The 23,140-nt window shown below is 45.3% G+C and overlaps 1 protein-coding gene across 1 annotated transcript; it reads left to right on the top strand.

The window, feature by feature from the left end:
- Nucleotides 1–200: 200 nt before the first annotated feature.
- rab20 (RAB20, member RAS oncogene family) lies at nt 201–17,920 on the top strand. Its single transcript, XM_041198614.1, has 2 exons — nt 201–474; nt 16,597–17,920. The coding sequence occupies exons 1-2, from the start codon at nt 303–305 to the stop codon at nt 17,112–17,114; spliced, it is 690 nt and encodes a 229-aa protein (XP_041054548.1). The 5' UTR covers nt 201–302; the 3' UTR covers nt 17,115–17,920.
- The last annotated feature ends 5,220 nt before the right edge of the window (nt 17,921–23,140 follow it).

Genomic DNA, 23,140 nt, shown 5'->3' with positions numbered 1-23,140 from the left:
AAACTTTTGCAAGTTGTGTTAGAGAGAGACAAGAAACCAAATCTAGGACTATAAAACCCTCTCTGGAGATCAGTTAGCCTGGAAGGTTTTGCGGGGAAGCTTCTCTTCGGGAAAGGGGGAGGGTTCCCCAAGTCCGATCCCGGGAGCGGCCGCTGGAGGCGGGCGGGGCGCCGAGCGGAGTCTCCGCCTGTTTCCGTTTGGATCCCAGGGAAAGTTTTACAAGGGGCTGCGCGGAACTGGCCAGAGGAGCAAGATCGGAAAGTGAGCCAGGTCCTCCCCCCACCTCCGGGTCCGGCTCCAGGATGATGAAACCCGATGTGAAGGTGGTGATTTTGGGGGATATGAACGTGGGTAAAACCTCCCTCCTGCATCGTTACACCGAGCGTCGCTTCCAGGGAACGGTTAGCACTGTCGGCGGAGCTTTCTTCCTGAAACAGTGGGGACAGCACAGTGTGTCCATCTGGGACACAGCAGGTCAGTCAGTGTCCAAACTCCCTCCCCCTACTGGGGGTAAAACCCCAAAACCTACCCCTACTGGGGGGTAAAACCCCAAAAACCCCCAAACTCCACCCCTTCTGGGGGTAAAACCCCCAAACTCCACCCCTACTGGGGGTAAAACCCCCAAACTCCACCCCTTCTGGGGGTAAAACCCCAAACCCATACCCTTAATCGGGGTAAAGACCCCAAACCCATACCCTTAATCGGGGTAAGACCCCAAACCCCACACCAACTGGGGGCAAAACCCCAAACCCTACCCCTAACTGGGGCTAAAAACCCCAAACCCCACCCCTACTGGGGGTAAAACCTCAACCCATACCCTTAATCAGGGTAACACCCCAAACTCTACTCCGACTGGGGGGAAAAGCTCTAAACTTTCACCCTACTGGGTCTGTAGCTCGGATTAATTGGTTGAGCTGATGGATGTTGTATGTAAGTTGCTTCTGAGTTTGGCATCATTTTTAGATCACCAGTAAATGTTCTGTAAGTCAGGTTGGCTGCTTGTTCTGTTGGGCTGTGAGGTTTCTCGATGAATTGTGCTCTCTCTCACTCTCTCTCTCTCTCTGTCGAGCAGGCAGCTTGTGGGTCTGACCAACCCCCATTCCAGAGTTTGTCTGTAATCGGTGCTGATACACTCCAAAGGAGTACAGATGGAGTGCGACACTGTTGATGCTCTCTTGCAGATGAGGTGCTAAACCAAGGCCCTGGGAGGGCGCAACATAAAGATCAGATGGTGCAGGGGTCCCTCCCAGTGCCCTGAGGGGGAGTGACCAGGGGTCCCTCCCGGTGCCATGAGGGGGAGTGACCAGGGGGCCCTCCTGAACAACATTCCTTGCTCAAACAGCACCAGCAAAAACAGGAGCTGAGCAATCATTTCATTTTCCTGATGATGGGATCATGTGTGGGTGTGAGCTGTTGTTTCTCACTCAGGTGCTGGACAGTTCAATCTGATTCGGTCTTTTGCTTGTGAGTCAGAAGGTTGTGAGTTCACACCTGACTATAGAGACTTGAGTCTGTAATCCAGGGTGACAGTCCCAGTGTACTACTGAGGGAGTGCTGCACTGCCGGAGGGTCAGTACTGAGGGAGTGCAGCGCTGCCGGAGGGTCAGTACTGAGGGAGTGCTGCGCTGTCGGAGGGTCAGTACTGAGGGAGTGCTGCGCTGTCAGAGGGTCAGTACTGAGGGAGTGCTGCGCTGTCGGCGGGTCAGTACTAGGGGAGTGCTGCGCTGTCGGAGGGTCAGTACTGAGGGAGTGCTGCGCTGTCGGAGATACCTTCTTTTAGATGTAATGTTAAGCCGAGGCCATGTCTACTCTCAGGTGGATGTAAAAGATCCCGTGATGTTATTTTGAAGAGCTGTTCTCCCTGGTGTCTGCAGCAAATATTTATCCCTCAGTAAGCATCACTAAATACTAAAAGAGAAACAGAACATGCTGGAAACACACAGCAGCTCTGTGGAAAGTGCAACAGTTAATATTTCAAGAAAGGTCACAGACCTCACAGGCCTGAAACATTAACACTTTCTCTCTCCACAGAGGCTGCCTGACCGCTTAAGCATTTCCAGCGTTTTCCGTTTTTGTTTCAGATTTCCAGCACCTGGAGTATTCTGCTTTTGTATTACTAAAACCAGATGGTCTGGTCATTATCCCGCTGTTGTTTCTAGGATCTTCCTGTGCACTGGGTTTTCTGCATTACAACAGCAACTGCACTTCAGAAGCACTTCGTTGGCTGTAAAGGGCTTTGGGACATTGACAGACAAATTTCAAATGCAGGTTTGTCCTTTGTAGCGTTTTCTCTCTGCTGCACGAAGGAGCAGGGGGAGGCCATTCGGCCCTTCGAGCGTGCTGCACCATCCAGTGTGATCATGGCTGATCTTTTACCTCGGCCACACCTCCCTGCACCATCCCCATGTCCCTGGATTCCCTTAGTATCCAAAAACATATCAATTTCTGACCATAACAGCCCTCTGTATGCTAAAATAAAGGCCAAATACTGCAGATGCTGCAAATCTCTGTATGTTAACCCAGGCACTGGAGAGCGACTACAGTTTGTGACACATTGGAGTGAGCTGACAGGGTTCCGCACCCTAATAACAGCAGGTTATATTTCTATAGTGTGTCTAACATAATGAAACACCCCAAGATGATTCACAGGAACGTTATAAAACAAAACATGACACTGAGCCGCATAAGCAGATATTTGGTCAGGTGACCAGAAGCTTGGTCAAAGAGCTAGATTTTAAGGAGCGTGTTAAAGCCGGGCAATGAGTTAGCCAGGCAGGGAGGTTTAGGGAGGGATTTCTAGAGCTGAGGGTCCAATAGAGTGATTAAAATCGGGATGCTCGAGAAGCCAGAATTATAAGAACACAGATCTCAAGGGGTTGTGGAACTGGAAAAAAGTACAGCGCTAGAGAGGGGCCTGCAGGGATTTCAAAATAAAGATGCGAATTTTTAAATGAAGATGTTGCTTGAGCAGGTGCCAGTGTAGATCAGCACCCCTCTCTATTTGCCTCCAATTATCTGTCTCTCACAGTTAGAGTGCTGCGTACTATACTTCATGCTTTGTACTCTGAGGGTGTGCTAACATATAGTGCTTTTATATTTTGATTGCAGAAAAGGGTTTGTTTGCTGTCTCTCTAACCTTCTCCAACTCCTCAACCTGTTGTATTTGCTTGATTGGCTCAGTAAACTGTGTGTGTGTGTGTGGGTGATTTGTGTCACTCCCTGTCCTTTACACCTTCCTTCAAAAACATTTTCCTTATCTTTTGTCCTTTTGTATGTCCTTGATCAGAAAACAGTCTTTTAAAATCAGATATTTTCGATGTAATTCCATGCTTCTCACCCGTTACATTGTGATTTAAAAATTCTCATCCCTGTTTTCAAATCCCTCCATGGCCTCACCCCTTCCTATCTCTGTAACCTCCTCCAGCCCTACAACCCTCCGAGATCTCTGCAATCTTCCGAATCTAACCTCTTGATCATCCCGATTTTAATTATTTCACAGTGACCATGCCTTCAGCTGCTCGGGCCCTAAACTCTGAAATTCCCCCCCCCCTAAACCTCACTGCCTCTCTCTCTTTCTCTCCTTTTACGATGCTTTCATTGCCTACGTTGATATCTCCCTACGTAGAAACATAGGTAATAGGAGCAGGAGGAGGCCATTCGGCCCTTCGAGCCTGCTCCGCCATTCATTAAGATCATGGCTGATCATCCAACTCAATAGCCTGCTCCCACTTTCTCCCCATATCCTTTGATCCCTTTCACCCCAAGAGCTATATCTAACTCCTTCTTGAAAACATACAATGTTTTGGTCTCAATTACTTTCTGTAGTAGCGAAATCCACAGGCTCACTACTCTCTGGGTGAAGAAATTTCTCCTCATCTCAGTCCTAAATGCTCTACCCCGTATCCTCAGACTGTGACCCCTGGTTCTGGACTCCCCCCACCATCGGGAACATCCTTCCTGCATCTACCCTGTCTAGTCCTGTTAGAATTTTATAGGTTTCTATGAGATCCCCCCCCCTCATTCTCCTGAACTCCAGTGAATATAATCCTAACCGACTCAATCTCTCCTCATATGTCTGCCCCACCCAGGAATCAGTCAGGTAAACCTTCACTGCGCTCCCTCTATAGAAAGTACATCCTTCCTCAGATAAGGAGACCAAAACTGCACACAATATTCCAGGTGTGGTCTCACCAAGGCCCTGTACAATTGCAGCAAATGTGGTTTGGAGATGCACATTGTTTGATAGTCGCTCCTGTGGAGCTCCTTGGTATCTTTTCCCACGTTAAAGACACTTAAACGTAAATTGTTCACAAAGCTAAAAACTATCTCCCTCATCGGACTGTGGAATTATAGACCCAGCGCTCACTCCTGCGACTGCAAATCAAAGGCAATTGTAAAACTTCAAGTCTCCAACCCACAGAAATCATTAAGATACCAGCACCAAAATATTTAAACAGAGCAAACTATTGTTTGTATTTCAAGTAGCTGATCTGTCCACTTAATATACTGACCCAGCAGAGAACAGCCCAGCAGATTGTCAAGTTAATTGGAATGTCCTGTACAGAAACAGGCCATTTGACCCATCTGGTCCATGCTGGTTTTTATGCTCCACACAAATCTCCTCCCACCCTTCATCATCTCACTGTATCCTTCTATTTCTTCTTCATTTGTTTCCCCTTAAATGGATCTGTGCTATTCACCTCCGTGTGGGAAAAAGTTCCACATTCCCATCACTCTCTGGATAAAGAATTTTTTCCGAGTTAGTTAATGAATTTGAGCGACTGTGTTATATTTAAACCTGCTGGTTTTGGATGACCCCTCAAGCGGATACACATTATCTATCAAACCCCTTCATAATTTTAAAGATCTCTATCAGGCCACCCCCTCAATCTTCTCTCTTCTGGGGAAGAGTCTCGGGCTGTTTTATATTTCCTGCTAGTTATAAGATCGCAGTTTTGGTGCCATCCTTTTCTTCTGGTTTGGGATGACCTCCCTCTCCACTGCCAGGTAACACAGGAAAAGGGTCTTGTTTGATTGAACAGTCAAAGCTGAAGCCTTGTTATTAAATCAGTGGGGATGGGGAGTTACTGAGGTGGCTGTTTGAGAAGCCTCAATATTACTTTCCACCCTGACAGTGAGACTCAAAACTAAAGCATTATAGAAAGTGACAGAACTGGTGTTGCAAAAAATAGTTCTACAAACACCTTGCTCGATTTATGTCTGATGTTGTTTGTAGCAATACAATAAAAAAACCCTCTGGGGTCAGTTTGCCTCAGCACAAAGTGTTTGTGGAGTTGTACACAGTTGGAAAATGACCAAAAATGGTCCTTTACTCAATTAACTCTATCAATTAACACTTTGTATCATCAGCATCTGATGCTCAGATAATCCTTGGGTAAGCTTCAGTTAAAAGGAAACATCTGCACACAGCTGGAATCTTTCTTATTTCTGTTTTATTTGAAGCTCCTGTAAGGCATTGAGAGAGACAGCTGCTGGGGGAAGGATTGGTGTGAAACGATGGCACTTCACCCTCTCCAATGCCAACACGTGTTTCTAAAATGAATCGGGATGCAATTCAGGTAGAGTTGAAGATTTAGACTCACTGGGAGCAATGACTGGGCATTGTACAAGCCACTTAGTTGGTCTGATTTTTTTTCCCACATATAGCTACCTGTGCCAGCTGTAGCTCAGTAAGTCAATGGGTTCAAGCCCACTCCATAGTCTTGAACTGAGGAACTGGAGGAGGCCATTCAGCCCCTCGAGCACATTCCTCCATTCTGTTAAATCATGGCTAATTTGCACTTCAACTCCATTGACCTACCTTTACTCCTTATCCCATAATATTGTTACTAATAAAAATTGACCTTGGCTTGAACGCTCCAATTGACCTCTCATCAGCCACAACTTTTTAAGGGGAGAGAGGGCAGGATTTTAGCTTGGCGGGCAGGTGGGTGCTCGACTCGACCAAGCGTGAAATGACGCGCAAGGACTTCGGCCGAGCGCGCCAACGCACAGTCGCGTGATAGTTCGGTCGGTGGACACACACCAGAGCCGGCAGCGTGCCCACTGACAATTAAAAGGCCAAATGAGGCCATTATGTTATCAATTGTGCTGAATTTCTCACTGCCTGTTCAACCTTACACTTGGTGGGCAAAAAGGCCAAGAGGCCTTTGCATTTTTTTTTGGAAACCTCACCCACAACCTCATGTCCCAGCTCATGTGACAGAGTTTCATTCATTTTTTGTGCCGTTTAATAATTTTTTCAACACTTGCTTCAACCCCTTGAGGCAGCTCCGTGCCTCAGGGAGATTATTCAACGCTCCTTCGTGCACATGCCTGAATGGTATGCTAGGCCTGCTCACACTCCCACCCTGCTCGCACAGACAGCACTCAGCACTGCCACCTGCGTACCACGCTGGGTGGGCCTTAATTAGGCCGCCAATGTAATATCGCAGAATGCTGCCGATCGCGGGCCAGGAGACGGTTTCCTGACCATCTCCACCAATCCCACACGCCAAGGGAAAGATTCTGCCCGGAGTTCCAGATTTCCACTCCCCTTTGTGTGAGGAAGTGCTTCCTGACATCACCCCTGAACAGCCTGGCTCCAATTTTAAGATTCTGGCCCCTTGTGCTGGATTCCTACAACAGAGGAAATAGCTACTGTCTATCTACCTTATCAACCCTTAATCTAGACTAATAGTCCAGTATGGATGCTGTTTGTGGGATCTTGCTATGTGCAGATTGGCAGCATTCACTACAGTAAGTAACTGCACTTCAGAAGCAGCTGATTGGTTGTGAAGTGCTTCAGGATGCACTATAGAAATGCAAGTTTTTCCTCCTCGTTTCCCTTTTTGTACAAGATAAACACTTTCTGTTCTTGTTGGAGGAATCTCTGCTTTCAAACATCGGCCAGATTTGATAATGTAAGTTGTAGAGAAAAGTTCACATCTGGTCGTGTCCAGTGAAGGCCTGTTCTATTCAATACCTCTCTGCAGGTAGAAGGGTATGCTGATAGGTTGAGATGAGGCTCACGTGGAGAAGAAATACTAGCGTGGACCAGTTGGGCCGAATGACCTGTTTCTGGGCTGTTAATACCGGATAGCAAAAAGTTTTCTTGTGGGCTACATTTGGATAATTTCCAAATAAATTCCCATTGCATTGTTCTTAACCACAGAATGCAATTGTTGTTATAACAAGGGGGATTCTGTAGAACGTTGAAGGATTAACCTGAGAAGGTGTGCTAATAAGTTTCAGTTTATTATCACCTACAATCTGAAGTACAGTATTGTCCAAATACCAGTCCAGTTACAACTTGCAATAATGCAGATTTTGTGCAATCTTTCCCCATTAGCTTGAGGGTTGTGTAACACAATGTCAGGTTTTATTCTGAGTCATGAATAGATTGTTGATTGTGCAATGTTCCCAGCTATATTGAGGCTTGTTTTTAAAGCTCTCTCTCTCTCTCTCTCTCTGTCTCCAGTTCTGAAGGATCACAAGACCGAGGTGGGCTGATCTAGTCTAGCTGGTCAGGAGCTTGTTTCAATATCTTCATAAGGATTCTGACCACAATGTGTCACTTGGTTGTGTAAAGTTTTATTAGCTGCCTAGTTAGACCTCTTGCCATTAACAGAAGATGCTTTTCTGAATGTGAGAAGCTTAGGAACTGTCGAGGAACAGAGAGAGTTAGAGGCCTAACTACAGAAATCACCAGAAGCTAGTGGACAGGTACAAAAAAAAACAGTTTAAAAAGGTTAATGGAATGTTAACCTTTAGCTCAAGTGGTGGATGAAATACAAAATTGTGGAAGTTATGTTATAGTTAAATAAAACTCTGGAGTGACTAGGCCCTGCACTTCAGGAAGGATATATTGGCATTGGAGGAGGTGCAGCACAGATTCTCCAGAATGATCCCAGGGCCGAAAGGGTTAAACTACAAGGACAGGCTGCACAGACTAGGCTTGTATTCCCTCAAGTTTAGAAGATTAGGGGGTGACATAATCAAAGTGTTGAAGATGATTAACGGATTCAGTAGGGAGAGAAACTATTTCCTCTGGTGGAGGGGGTGGGGGGGGGGGGGGGGGGTGGATGGAGACCAGAACAAGGGGGAAAAACCTCAAAATTCGAGCTAAGTGGTGATGTCAGGAAGCACTTCTTCACACAAAGGAGAGTTGTTCCTCCACACTTCCTGGAACTCTCAAAAAGCTGTTGAGGCTGAGGGTCAACTGAAAATTTCAGAATGGAGATTGATGGATTGTTGTTGGGTAAGGGGATTAAGGGTTATGGAACCAAGGCGTGTAGATGGGGTTAAAATACAGATCAGCCATGATCCTATTGAATGGTGCAAGAGGCCTCGAGGTGCTGGATGGCCTCTTGATTCTATGCTTCCTTTGATCAAGGAATATTAACCAATCTAACATACTATAAGCTTCTAGTTTCTCAGTTCAAATTGCTGTCTTGAACTTTGTATTTTCTCAAGTTTGGTTTAACTCTTTAACTCTGTTCTAGCACATTATACAGACAGGTTTCAGTTTAACTAAAGGGTGATCACAGTGACAATTCTGTTTGGATCTAGGATTAGTTTTGGTGTCTGGTCAATTCTCTCTGTTGATTGCTGAGCCCAGTAATAGCTAGAGATTAAATGTCGTGATTAATTCAGAGTCGGCTGCGTTAGACACAGGGTAAATGGGTCTGATTTGTAACAGTCGTTGGTTCAGCTCTCCCATTGACACACAACCTCACAGAAAACCCACCCGGTTGTCTGAAATCCCGCAGTCCCTGCTGGACCACACACCACCCCTTACAAACTGACAGCAGCCCCACCTCTCAATGGCAAATTTCCAGGTTGACCACAAACATCACCAACAACAACCTGGTAACTGACCCAAGTGGTGAAGTCTCAGGTTTCAACCTGGACAACCCTCAGCCGCTTGAGGACAAGTCAGGGAAGATGTGGTCACCGGTTCCACAAGTGAAACCTGAGGAACAGATCAAATTATGACTGTGGTCATCCATGTCAAACCATCGCTTCCATACTGAAGTCCTTCCCTGAGAGACCCATTCCTGGTGACAGCACGAGCGTTCACACCGTGTCAGCTGGAGCTGTTGAATGGGTTGTTAACCTCGACCCCAATCTGTAACTGCTTCCTCAGCCATACAAAATATCAAAACATTGGTTACGGTTTAAAAATGAAAAATATCCAAAAAAGTTCTTAACTGTTGTGGACACAGATTTGTTTGCAGAATTCTGAATGTCCCAGTAACACACAAAATTAACAATGTTAAAAATCATATGGGGTTCTGGACTTCAGGAATAGAGGTTGATAGTGCAAAAGCAAGGTAGTTATCCTAAACCTTTATAAAACATTGATCAGGCCTCAGCTGGATAGTTGGGTCCAAATCTGAGCATCACACCTTAGGAAGGATTCAAAGCCTTGGAGAGGTTGCAGAGGGGATTTACTAGACTGGGACCAGGGATGAAGGACTTCAGTTCATGTGGAGAAGCTGGGATTGTTCTCCTTAGAGCAGAGAACGTAAGAACAGAAATAGGAGCAGGAGTAGGCCATTGGCCCCTCAAGCCTGCCCTGTTATTCAATAAGATCATGGCTGATCTGCCTCAGGCCTCAACTCCTCCTTCGTGCCAGCTCCTCATAACCCTCATCTCCCTGATATTTCAAAAATCTATCTACCTCCTTTTTAAATACTTTCAGTGATCTAGCCTCCACAGCTCTCTGGGGTAGAGAATTCCAGACATTCACTACCCTCTGGGAGAAGAAATTCCTTCACATTTCAGTTTTAAATGAGTGTCCCCTTATTCTGTAACTTTGTCCCCTAGTTCGAGATTCCTCCACTAGTGGAAAATCTTCTCAACATCTACCCTGTCAAACCCCCTCAGAATCTTGTATGTTTCAATAAGATCACCCCTCATTATTCTAAACTCTAATGAATAAAGGCCTAACCTGTTTAGCCATTCTTGATAAGTCCTTGAGAAGGTTAAGGGGAGATTTAATAGAGGTGTTCAAAACCATGGAGGGGCTTTGATAGAGCAAGTAAGGAGAAACTGTTTCCAGTGGCAGGAGGGTCAGTAACCAGAGGGACACAGATTTAATGAAACTGGAAAAAGAACCAGAGGGGGAGTTGAGAATTTTTCTTTACACAATGAGTCGTTGTGATCTGGAATGTGCTGCCTGAAAGTGCGGTGGAAGCAGATTTAATAGTAACTTTCTAAAGGAGTTGGATAAGTACTTAAAAAGGAAACATTTGAAAGGCCTGGGGGAAAGAGCAGGGTGAGTAGGACAGATTGGATAGTTCTTTCAAAGAGCCCACGCTGGAATGATGGGCCAAATGGCCTCCTTCTATACGGTATGATTCTATGATTAGTTGTGGTTTTGTTTCTTCCCATATTTGGTAAGAAACTGGAATTAATCGGAGGACAAGAATATCTTTGCACTGAAAAGCTTGTCAGTCATGCCGAAAGTTATTGGGAGGAAATCCGGTTAAAAGTGTGTGTGAGTCAGTTGGTTGTGAGTGTAAAGGTTAAGGAGTGGTGCGGGGTTGCATGAGGGGATGTAGCTGCTAATTTGTGCAATCGGGCCAACACAAAGTGGGGGGTCAATCTGCCTCTGACTGGACAGGGTGATCCTTTCATTTCCGTTTTAAGATGGATTCCAAGGTTTGACATCAGTGAGCTTGTGTTCAGACTGTTTTGGAGAATCGGTTTTTGTTAACGATCTGCAGGGTGGGTTTTAGCGGAGGGTACAAATCTGTTTCTGGTCTGGTGGCAATGGGGAGGAGGAACAGGCTAAACCATACCAGCCCCCACAATGCGATTTTTAAAAGACTAACATTGTGAAAGGCTCCGTATTGGGCTGTGTGGTCAGTCTCTGCACTGTGTGGAAGAAAGTAGAGGCATCTCTACAATTGTTGCACCTCAAAGTGAACAGCAGAGACAGCTGGCCTGGCCTGAGCCTCTATCCTATGTTCCAACGGGATAACACTTTCTGGGGCGTATGCCTGCTATTCTGAGCTCTGTTTTGCCTGAAACAATCACATGTTAACCCCTTCGTTGGTTCTTTGATCCCGGAACCTGACTTTAAAATTCTCATCCTTGATTTCGCATCTCTTCCTGACCTCTGCCCTTCCCTGTCTCCGCAAATCTCCCAGATCTCTGTCCCCTCCAATCCTGGCCCCTTGAGCATTGCTGATTTTTAACCAATCTGCGACTGGTGGCTGTCCCTTCAGCTTCCCGGGCCCCAAGCCCTGGGGTTCCTTCTCTGAACCTCTCTGCCTCTTTGTTATCGCCCCTCCATTAAGATGCTCCTTTAAACCAACCTCTTTGACTGAGCTCTCCTCCATCCCCACCCCCTTTCCGATCCCACCCTTTTTTTCCAATAATTTATATAGATTTTTCTTTTCCCACCTATTTCCATTATTTTTAAAAGTATTTCCATCCATTGTTTTATCTCTACCTTTTAGCCTATTTCGACCCCTTCCCCCCACCCCACCCCCACTAGGGCTATCTGTACCTTGCTTGTCCTTCAAACCCTTAATTAGCACATTCCTTAGATAATATCACCACCTTCAACCCTCTTTGTCCTTTTGTATGTGACATCTTTTGGTTATCTCCACCTATCACTGGCCCTCTATCCAGCTCCACCTGTCCCACCCCCCCCAAACCAGTTTATATTTCACCTCTCTTCAATTTTTCCTTAGTTCTGTTGAAGAGTCTTACGGACTCGAAACGTTAACTGTGTCCCTCTCCACAGATGCTGTCAGACCTGCTGAGTTTTTTCAGGTATTTTTGTTTTTGTTTTGGATTTCCAGCATCTGCAGTTTTTTGCTTTTATTTCTTTGACTGAGCTCTTGGTCACACCTGCCCCTAATATCTCCTTCTGGCTCTCTGCCGGGAATGACTCCCGCGGAGCATCCTGAGACATTTTATGATGTGGGAATGTGTCGATGACATTCCTATGGAAGTGGAGGCCTTTCTACAAACGGATTCCCTCTGCTTCCCAACCCCGAAGGAATTGTGCTGCTTCTGTTTTTTTGACATTTCACAAATCCACCTTGCGGACAATCTTTCAGCTTAATCACCTGCGTTCTTTCTAGTTTTCACTCTGCTTTTTCAACAGTGGGTTTTGGATGTGTCTGTGGAAAACATTTCCAACAGTTTAGTTTTTTGAAGGCACTTTCAGATTTCAAAAACTCTTTGGCAAGTTTACATTTAAATAAAACTTGTTCTTTTTTCCCCCCTATGAATGTTTCCTGAAAGTCTATTTTGTTGGTCGTTCTGGACTTTCTTCTGGATGAAATTAATGGCAGTAAAATATTTGTATTGAGCTGCAACTGATCCTTAAGGTCAATACAGCTCTTCATCTTTAAACAACCCCCTGAAAAATATTGGACTAACGCCCAGTTTCGGAGAACAAAGCAGTAGGAGCTGGGGGGGGGGGGTGGGGAAGCTTGGACAAGGGTGGCAGTGGGAGGGGCTTGGGTGGCATATATTCCAACCAAGAGAAGTTGCAAAAGTTAACTGGAAACTGAAAAAGTTGACAGCAGAAAGAGGACACTGGCTGTCTGCCAAGTTGCACAAGGGAGTGAGGTTGGCTGGCTTCTGCAGAGCTAAAGTTAGACTCGAGGGTCTAAATTCTTGCAATACAGGAAAGCTATATTTTGCTGAGGGCAGACATTAAGGGATTTTCTGATTGAAAGCACTGACACCGAGATACTTTCTGTTCCAGAAATTATGTATTTGACTTTATTTAGAAGGTTTGGGAACCTCCTCTGAGTGTGTTAGCTTGGTAACTTTCTCAGTCCGAAGGTTGTGGGTTTGAGCACCATCATTCCAGCACAGAAGGAGGTCATACAGCCCGTCGGGCCCATGCTGGCCCCCTGGAGAGCAACCCAGTCAGTCCCATTCCCGCTAGCTCTTGCCCCTGTAGGTCTGCAAGTTTATTTCCCTCAAATGTCCATCCAATCTCCTGTGAAATCATTCTTTATCTCCACTCCAGCCATCCTCCTGGGCAGAGAGTTCCAGTTCATTTCCTCACAGCCCCCTGTATCTCCTGGCTGAAACCTTAAATCTGTGTCCCCTCATCCTTGGACCATCAGCCAATGGGAACAGCTTTTCTTTGCCTACCTATCCAAACCTGTCACCATCTTGTGCACCTTGACCAAATCTCCCCTCAACCCCCCCTTGCTCCAAGGAGAACAACCCCAGCTTCTCCAACCTAACCCTGTAGTTAAAACCCCCTCATCCCTGGGATCATTCTGGTAAATCTCTGCACAATGTCAGGGACGCTTACACTTTTACTAAATTGTGGTGACCAGAAATGGATGCAATGCTCTAGTGGCAAAACCAGAGCTTTATAAATGTTCAGCGTAACTTCCCTGAGACAATTGAGACACTTGAACCTATAATTCAGGCTGATACCCTAGTATTGTTATTGACGGAGTGCCGCACTGTCGCGGGGTCAGTGCTGAGGGAGTGCCGCACTGTCGCGGGGTCAGTGCTGAGGGAGTGCCGCACTGTCGCGGGGTCAGTGCTGAGGGAGTGCCGCACTGTCGCGGGGTCAGTGCTGAGGGAGTGCCGCACTGTCGCAGGGTCAGTACTGAGGGAGCGCCGCACTGTCGGAGGGTCAGTACTGAGGGAGCGCCGCACTGTCGGAGGGTCAGTACTGAGGGAGCGCCGCACTGTCGGAGGGTCAGTGCTGAGGGAGCGCTGCCCTGTCGCAGGGTCAGTGCTGAGGGAGCGCCGCCCTGTCGCGGGGTCAGTGCCGAGAGAGCGCCACCCTGTCACGGGGGTCAGTACCGAGGGAGTGCCGCCCTGTCGCGGGGTCAGTGCCGAGAGAGCACCGCCCTGTCGCGGGGTCAGTGCCGAGAGAGCACTGCCCTGTCGCGGGGGTCAGTACCGAGGGAGCGCCTCCCTTTCGTGGGGGTCAGTACCGAGGGAGCGCCGCCCTGCCGGGGGGGGTCAGTGCCGAGGGAGTGCTGCATTGTTGGGGGCGCCATTTTTCAGATGCAACATTAAACCAATGTCCTGTTTGCCCGACCAGGCATCTGTAAAAGATCCCATGATAACTATTGAAAGAAGAGTGTGAGAGTTGTCGATGTCCTGGCTAATATTTATCCCTCTAATAATATCACCAAAACTGCTGCTTTGATCAATCGTTTGTTTTACAATTTGTGTAAATGGCATCTCTACATTTTCATTGTGACATTTATGCTGATTTTGTAACTACCTCTTACCCTCTGGGTTTTGTTTCCTTTCTGTAGCCCTCCTTTTTGTGACCTTTATCCATCTCGTGTCACCCTCTTTCTGGGTGGGTCTCATCATCCTTCTCCTTTTCTGGGTGGGCCTCTACCTGATGGGACATGTCCCCATTCCCTATCCGCAGTCACATGCTCCCTGGGTCTGGAGTCAATCCATTGTTCACCGATGAGACCCAGCACTTCCCTCCCCTTCAACAGCCCTCTGCTGTTATTTGCCCCCAGTGGCCCTTCTAAAACTACAAAACCTCTCCTTAGCTTTTTGTTACCAACTTTTTCAACATTATTGATTCATTCAAATGCAAGTGAGAGAGATCTCTGTCAGAGAATATTACCATATTTTGGGACACTGAGCAATTTGAGAGATGATGTGGTGAGTGGAGCCTGTTGGAGTGAAACAGGTGATTTTGGATCTATGGTTCCCAAATCTCTCCACCACTGGAGGTTTTGCTCACTTCATTGTAGACTCTGATAGAGATTGATAGGTCAACAACTCCATTATCGTTGCATCATGGGACTGCCAGGATGGTAGAAGGTGAACTCGATGGATCCCAATCTTTCATCGTCCAGTGATTCCTGTGTCCCTATCAATTGTATCAAACTCCTGTGTGTAACACTTCCTCGTGGCTTTGTGTCTATAGACCTTGTCCCGCAATATCGTCACCGCTTTACTCAAAACATGACAAACTTTCTAAAGTAAAATTTCCACTTTCTGGTAAGTAAACTTTGACCCGCTTTTTCTTAACTTGTAACAGTTTTTTGTGCAACTTTTGTAAAAAAAAAATCAACATCCCAAATGTTTCAACATCAGCATTTTACAAAATATTTGCAGTTCCTCAATGGGGAATAAAGATTATTAGTGTGAAGCATTATTTGCTTTGGAACAGTCAGTGTTGTAAAGGAAATGTGTGGAGCGATCCTTAAATCATTCAGTCTGTCACCTCCCTGTGACAGTGTTCCCTATAAATCATGTTTTAGGGCACTCTTGTTAGTAAAAAGAGAAACTTATTGCAATACATTGTTAATTTCAGTTCCAGTGGAACGTAGGAACAGGAGGAGGCCATTCAGCCCCTTGAGCGTGTTCCACCAAGCAGCAAGTTCATGATTGATCTGTCTCTTAACCCCATACACCCACCTTAGTTCTAGATCCATTAACTAACACATTTCTATCAATCTGAGTTTTGAAATTTTTAATTGAATTTCAGCCTCAACAGTTTTTTGTGGGGGAGAGAGTTCCGGGTTTCCACTCCCCTTTGTGTGAAGAAGTGCTTCCTGACATCACCCCTGAACGGCCTGGCTCCAATTTTAAGGATCTGGCTCCTTGTTCTGGACTCCCCCCCACCCCCCACCAGAGGAAATAGTTTCTCTCTATCGACCCTATCAAATCCTTTAATCATCTTAAGCACCTCAGTTAGATCAACCTTCAATCTTCGATACTCAAGGGAGTACAAGTCTCTCCCCATGTAGGAAAATAATTTTTTATGTTTGAAACTGAAATGAACAAGAAGATTATGGCTTTGTGTTGGCAGCTTACTGGAGGCATTACCTGCATGTTGTCTGAAGATCTCTGCTTGTATCTCCAGGGAGTGGTGCCTATCACAGCCGGACTCCGGGGTGGTGGGGGTGGTTGAAGCAACTCCTCCCCTTCGACTAGGGGTGCAGCGTGTGCATGTAGACAGGAGAATAGCGGCAGTGCCCTCACACAGCTTGTGGCGAGTTCCTGTATCTGCCTATAGTGAGGTCAGGAGGAATTTTTTCTCTGAGGGTTGTGTGTCTTTGGAACTCTGCATCCACTGCCTTTTGAGGAAGAGTCTTTGAATATTTTTAAGGCAGAGCTGTGTAGACTCTTGATAAGCAAGAGGGTGAAAGGTTATCAGGGGTAGGTGGGAGGTTCCAGTCAGATCAGCCATGATCTTACTGAATGTCGGAGCAGGTTCGAGGGGCCGAGTGGCCTCCTCCTGCTACTGGTTCGTATGTTAAACCCGAGTTAGTTGGGTGGAAAGAAGGAAAGGCTTGCACTTGTATAAACCTTGGGCGATCCCAAAGGCCAATTAAACACTCTTAAAGCGTAGTCACTTTTGTAATATCAGGAAAATGGCAGCTAATTTGTGCACAGCAAGATCCCACAAAATACAATGAGATCATCTGATTTGTTTGAGGTATAGTGGCCAGGGCACCTTTTCCATCTACCTGAGAGAGCAGGCAGGTTTGAACATTTCAGCCAGTTGGACAGCTCAGTTCCCCACCACTGCACAGCATAGGAACAGGGGCTAGGGGGATTCTCGCTCTGCCACTCTGTCGATTTCTCTGACGTGCTGCTTTATTTTGTCAGGGCGGGAGCAGTTCCATGGGCTGGGCTCGATGTATTGTCGCGGAGCTGCTGCTGTGATCCTCACTTACGATGTGACAAACCTTCAGAGTCTCCGGGAGCTGGAAGAGAGATTCCTCACCCTGACTGACACGGCTCAGCCCGATTGTATCTTTGCTGTGGTGGGGAACAAGTCTGACTTAACTGATGACTGCGCGGAGATTGACGAAGCCGAGGGAGAGGGGCCAATTCCAGCATCCCCTGCTCCCAGAGCAAGTAAACAGGCTTTCAAAGAGGATGCAATTCATCTCTACAAACAGCTCATTAAGTACAAGATGCTGGATGAGAAGGATTTCCCAGTGGCTGAGAAAGTGTGCTTTGAAACCAGTGCTAAAACCGGCCACAATGTTGACCTACTCTTTGAGACTGTTTTTGAACTGGTTGTGTCGCGCATTGTGAAGGAGCGAATGAAACCCTCCGATACGGTGGCGCTGAATCAGAATATGAATTCTAAGTCCGCTAAATCGCCGTGCTGCACTTGAGCAAGATGGCCGACTGTTCTTCTGTAACTTGTAATGGATGGAGGAGAAATCCCACTCTGTGAGGCAGCAAACATCTCGGGGCAGCAAACAGTTACACCTGCTGCGTCTGCAAAGTGAGACCCATCGCCCCCAACACAGCAGGCTGATCCACACCTTGGTTCCGTTCTAGGACACTTTTTAATCCTGAGCCACCGTGTACTAGAATGAACAGAATGCCACACGATCATTGGTGCAATAAGTGCTCAACACAGTCTCTGCACTGCCACCTGCTCACAGTGTGGGAGTTAGAACAATCAGTCCTCCTTTCATAGACTTGTGTAGCTGGGATTAAGTAGCCAATCAACAGTGTCAAAGGTTAATTCGACAGGTAACTGCGAGTAAGCTGCTTAGAACTGGTTGGGACAGTCTTCAGTGTTATTGAGGGGGAGAAGCATGAATTGCATCCCTCATCCTGCCATTAAACTGCAGTGTGATGGTTCAGCAGGTTCTTGATTATCGAAGGAATTTCCTGCTGCAGATTTAATGATTTGAAATCAGATATAAGCTGTGATGTGATTTAATGTGACTTTTTCTGACAGATAATGATCAATGGTTTTCTTAATTTTTAAGAATGCTTGGTATTAACAGATATGTGAAAATTAAATTGGCTTTTGAACTGTTGAGTTGGAGTGTTTGTGGAAATCACCATTGCCTGGGCTGTATGCCAGCTCTCGTGTATTAAATTGTACACTTTCATTCTCAAAGTAATTTGTGCACCTTACTGTATATAAAGCTCTAGTAAATAATTTAAAAATGTCCAAATTTTACACCACCTGTTAACTTTTCATTTATTTCTGCCCATTCCTGTTAAGAGTTAGAGATTTCTTGTGTCCATGGAGACAGTCTGGCACCACTGTATTTGTGCCAGCTTTTTTAACTAGTCCAAAATTAACCTGTCCACCACGCTGGCTTCTCATACCATTCCAGAATCCGCAAGTGATTATGTTATTGGACTAGTGATCAGGAGGCCTGGATTACTAATCATTGCAGCCTGCATTTATATAGTGCTTTTTAATGTGGTAAATCCTGAGACTTGAGTTTGGGGGGTGGTGATGTAGTGGTATTGTCACTGGTCTAGTATTCCAAAGAGCCAGGGTAATGCTCTGGGGACCTGGGTTCAAATCCCACCACAGCAGATGGTGGAATTCAAATTCAATGAATAAATCTGGAATTGAAAGCTAGTCTCAGTAATGGCAGGGGAATACTAATACTAAACAAATACTAATAGCATTCCAAAAATACTAAATAATCAAGGGGCAAAAGTGGGGGAGAAAATATGTATAATAACTATCACTAGAGAAAAACTAATGGGGCTAAAGGCCAATAAGTCCCCTGGATCTGATGGGTTGCATCCTAGGATATTAAAGGAAGTAGCTACAGAGATAGTGGATGCACTGGTAGTAATCTTCCAAGGATCCTTAGATGCTGGAAAAGTCCCAGAGGATTGGAGAACGACCAATGTAACACCTTATTCAAAAGGGGAGGGTGACAAAAAACAGGTAACTACAGGCTGGTTGGCTTAACATCTATCATTGGGAAAATGTTGGAGTCTATTATAAAGGATGTAATAGCAGAGCATTTAGAAATACATAATCTAATCAAACAGAGTCAGCATGGCTTCATGAAGGGGAAATCATGCCTGACAAATTTATTAGAATTCTTTGAGGAGGTAACTAGCAGGATAGATAAAGGGGAACCAGTAGATGTAATATATTTGGATTTCCAAAAGGCGTTCGATAAGGTACCGCACATAAGGCTACTTAATATGATAAGAGCCAATGGTGTTGGGTAGGATATTAGCATGGATAGAGGATTGGCTAACTAATAGAAGACAAAGAGTTGGGATAAGGGGGGCATTTTCTAAATGGCAACCTGTAACTAGTGCAGTGCCACAGGGATCAGTCCTGGGGCCACAATTATTTACAAAATATATTAATGGCTTAGATGAGGGAAGTGAATGTACTATCACCAAGTTTGTGGATGACACTCAAATAGGTGGGAAGGCAAGTGGTGAGGGTGACACAAGGAGTCTACAGAGGGATATAGACAGGTTAAGTGAGTGGGCAAAAACTTGGGAAAGGAATAATATGGGTAAATGTGAGGTTATGCACTTTGGCAGGAAGAGTAGAGGGAGCTGAATATTATTTAAATGGGGAAAGACTGCAGAAATCTGCAGCACAGGGATTTGGGGGTCCTTGTGCATGAATCCCTAAAAGCTAACATACAAGTTCAGCAGGTAATAGGCAAGGCAAATGGAATGTTGGCCTTAAATTCAAAGGGAATGGAGTATAGAAATAGGGAAGTCATGCACGATACAAGGCACTAGTTAGACCACACCTAGAATACTGTGAACAATTTGGTCCCCTTATCTAAGGAAAGATGTACTGGCACTGGAGGCAGTCCAGAGAAGGTTCACTAGGTTGATCCTGGGTATGGAGGGATTTTCTTATGACGAGAGGTTGGGCCTGTACTCACTGGAGTTTAGAAGAATGAGAAGCGACCTTATTGAAACATATAAAATTTCTAGGGGGCTTGACAGGGTAGATGCTGAGAGGCTGTTTTCCCTTGTGGGAGAGTCTAGGACCAGAGGGCATAATCTCAGTAAGGGGTCACCCATTTAAAACAGAGATGAGGAGGAATTTCTTCTCTGAGGGTAGTGAACCTGTGAAATTCTTTATCGTAGAGGCTGGGTCATTAAGTATATTCAAGACTGAGGTAGACATTTTTAATTGGCTAGGGAATCAAGAGTTATGGGGACGACGCAGGAAAGTGGAGTTGAAGATTATCAGATCAGTCATGATCTCATTGAATAGCGGAGAGACTCAAAGGGCCGAATGGCCTACTTCTGCTCTAACGTCGTACGGTCTAGTGGTGACTATGAAACTATCACTGATTATAAAAACCCGTCTGGATCACTAATGCCTCTTACCTCCTCGTAGGCCTGGGCCTGGCCAAGATGGCCATAAACAGGTCCAAGCAGTGGGCAGTCAAGGGGGTTGTCCCACTCGTCTGCCTGTTCTACTGTGGTGGCCCTGGAGAGGGAGCACGTGGTGTCCACTTGTACACTTGAGGCCTTCTGTGACCCGTGGGCACCATGGAGGCTGGAGTGTAACTTTACCCCTGGAAATGACATTTTGGTTTAGTTAGTTGTGTCCTTTTATGTTTTTAAGTTCTAATGCCCCACTAGGGGCTGTCACCCCCTCATTATTATTATTATTATTTGATCATTTGTTCTTTTAAAAAGGACTAAACAGCTAATCTCAATAATGGTGACAATGATAACTATCTTTAATGGTTATAAAAAACCCATCGGGTTCACTAATGCTCTTTACAATTACCCTGCCTGGCCTACGTGTGACTTCACACCCAAGCAATGTGGTTGACTCTGAAATGGCCTAACAAGCACTGAGTTCAAGGGCAATTGGGGATGAGCAACAAATGCTTGGCTAGCCAGCTCTGCCCACGTCCTGTGAAAGAATTTAAAAAAGAGTCCTATTCCTACCATGTGTGTGTATTTGAATTCAGTTAATTAAATAAACCCACCATAAACATATGAACAAGGAGCAGGAGTAGGCCATTGAGCCCCTCAAGCCTGCTCTGCCATTTAATAAGATCATGGCTGACCTGATAGTGACCTCAAATCTGCATCCCACTACCCCCGCTAACCTTTCACTCCCTTACCAAGAATATATCTACCTCTGCCTTAAAAATATTCAATGACTCTGCTTCCACCACATTTTCAGGAAGAGAGTTCCAAAGACTCACGACCCTCTGAGAGAAATAAAATTTCGTCTCATCTCTGTTTTAAATGGGTGACTCCTTATTTTTAAACAGTGACCTCCTAGTTCTAGATTCTCTCACAAGAGGAAACATCAACTCCACATCCACCCTGTCAAAACCCCTCAGGATCTTATATGTTTCATTCGAGTTGTCTCTTACTCTTCTAAAGCAAGCCTAAGAATTGGGAGCAGTTTAGAATCCAGCAAAAGTAGACAAAAAGATTGATCAAGAAGTGTAAAATGGAGTGTGAGAGTAAATTTGCAGGGAATATAAAAACTGACTGTAAAAGCTTCTATAAGTATGTGAGGAGAAAAAGATTAGCAAAGACAAAAGTAGGTCCCTTACAGACAGAAGCGGGAGAAATTATAATGGGGAACAAAGAAACTGAAGAAAAGTTGAACACATGTTTTGGTTCTGTCTTCACGAAAGAGGACACACATAATTTCCCAGAAATGTTAGGGAACCAAGGGTCTAGTGAGAGGGAGGAATTGAAGAAAATCATTATTAGTAAAAGAAAATGTTGCTAGAGAAATTAATGGGGTTAAAGGCTGAAAAATCCCCAGGGCCTGATAATCTACATCCCAGAGCACTAAAGGAGCTGGCCCTGGAAATATTGGATGCATCGATGGTCATCTTCCAAAATTCTATAGACTCTGGAGCAGTTCCTGCAGATTGGAGGTTGGCAAATGTAACCCCACTATTTAAAAAAGGAGGGAGAGAAAAAACAAGAGAATTACAGACCAGTTAGCCTAACATCAGTAATGGGGAAAATGCTAGAGTCTATTATAAAATATGTGGTAACAGAACACTTGGAAAGCATTAATGGGATTAGATAAAGTCAGCATGGGTTTATGAACGGGAAATAATGCTTAACTAACCTACTGGTGTTTTTTGAGGATGTAACTAGTAGAATAGATAAGGGAGAACCAGTGGATGTGGTGTATTTGGATTTCAAGAAGGCTTTTGATAAGGCCCCACATAAGAGGCTAATTGGCAAAATTAAAGCACATGCGATCGGGGGTAATATACTGGCACGGATTGAGAATTAGTTGACAGGCCGGAAACAGAAAGTGGGAATAAATCTTTTTCCAGGTGGCAGCCGGTGATTAGTGGTGTACAGTAGGGATCAGTGCTTGGGCCCCAGCTATTCACAATATAGCCTGATACCAGGGATGGCAGGACTGTTTTGTGAGGAGAGATTGGTTCGACTGGGCCTGTATTCACAAGAGTTTAGAAGAATGAGAGGGGATCTGATTGAAATGTATAAAATTCTAACAGGGTTAGACAGACTGGATGCAGGGAGGATGTTTCCCTTGGTTGGGGAGTCCAGTACCAGGGGCCACAGTCTCAGGATACGGGGCAGGCTATTTATGATTGAGATGGGGAAACATTTCTTCACTCAGAGGGTGGTCGACCTGTGGAATTCTCTACCACAGAGGCTGTGGAGGCCGGGTCACTGAGTATATTCAAGAAAGAAATTGATAATTTTTTGGATATTAGGGGCATCAAGGGGTATGGAGAGAAAGTGGGAATATGGTGTTAAGATAGAGGATCAGCCACGATCATAATGAATGGCGGAGCAGGCTCGAAGGGCCAAATGGTCTACTCCTGCTCCTAGTTTTTATGTTTCTATGTAAACTCCAGCAGATACAAGTCTACTCTGTCCAACCTTTCCTCATAAGACAAACCACCCATTCCAGGTATTAGCCTGGTAAACCTTCTCTGAACTGCTTCTGATGCATTTACATCTTTCTTTAAATAAGGTGACCAATACTGTACACAGTACTCCAGATGTGGTCTCGCTCTATAACTGAAGCATAACCTCCCTACTTTTGTATTCAATTCCCCTCACAATAAACGATAACATTCTATTAGCTTTCCTAATTACTTGCTGTACCTGCATACTCGCCTTTTGTGATTCATGCACTTGGACATCCAGATCCCTCTGCATCTCAGAGCTCTGCAACCTGTCACCATTTAGATAATAAGCTTTTTTATTCTTCCTGCCAAATTGGATCTTTTCCCATTTTCCCACATTATACTCCATTTGCCAGATCTTTTCCCCTCACTTAAACCTATTCGTAGCCTCCCTAATGTCCTTTTCACAACTTACTTCCTGACCTATATTTGTGTCATCAGCAAATTTGGCAACTATCATTAACGGTGACCATGAAACTATCAGATTGTCTTTAAAACTGATTCAGTAA

Source organism: Carcharodon carcharias, chromosome 11 (genome assembly GCF_017639515.1).
Source record: "Carcharodon carcharias isolate sCarCar2 chromosome 11, sCarCar2.pri, whole genome shotgun sequence".
Classification (NCBI taxonomy): domain Eukaryota; kingdom Metazoa; phylum Chordata; class Chondrichthyes; order Lamniformes; family Lamnidae; genus Carcharodon; species Carcharodon carcharias.
Note: the sequence above shows the minus strand (reverse complement) of the source record. Positions and strands in the feature narration are given on the sequence as shown.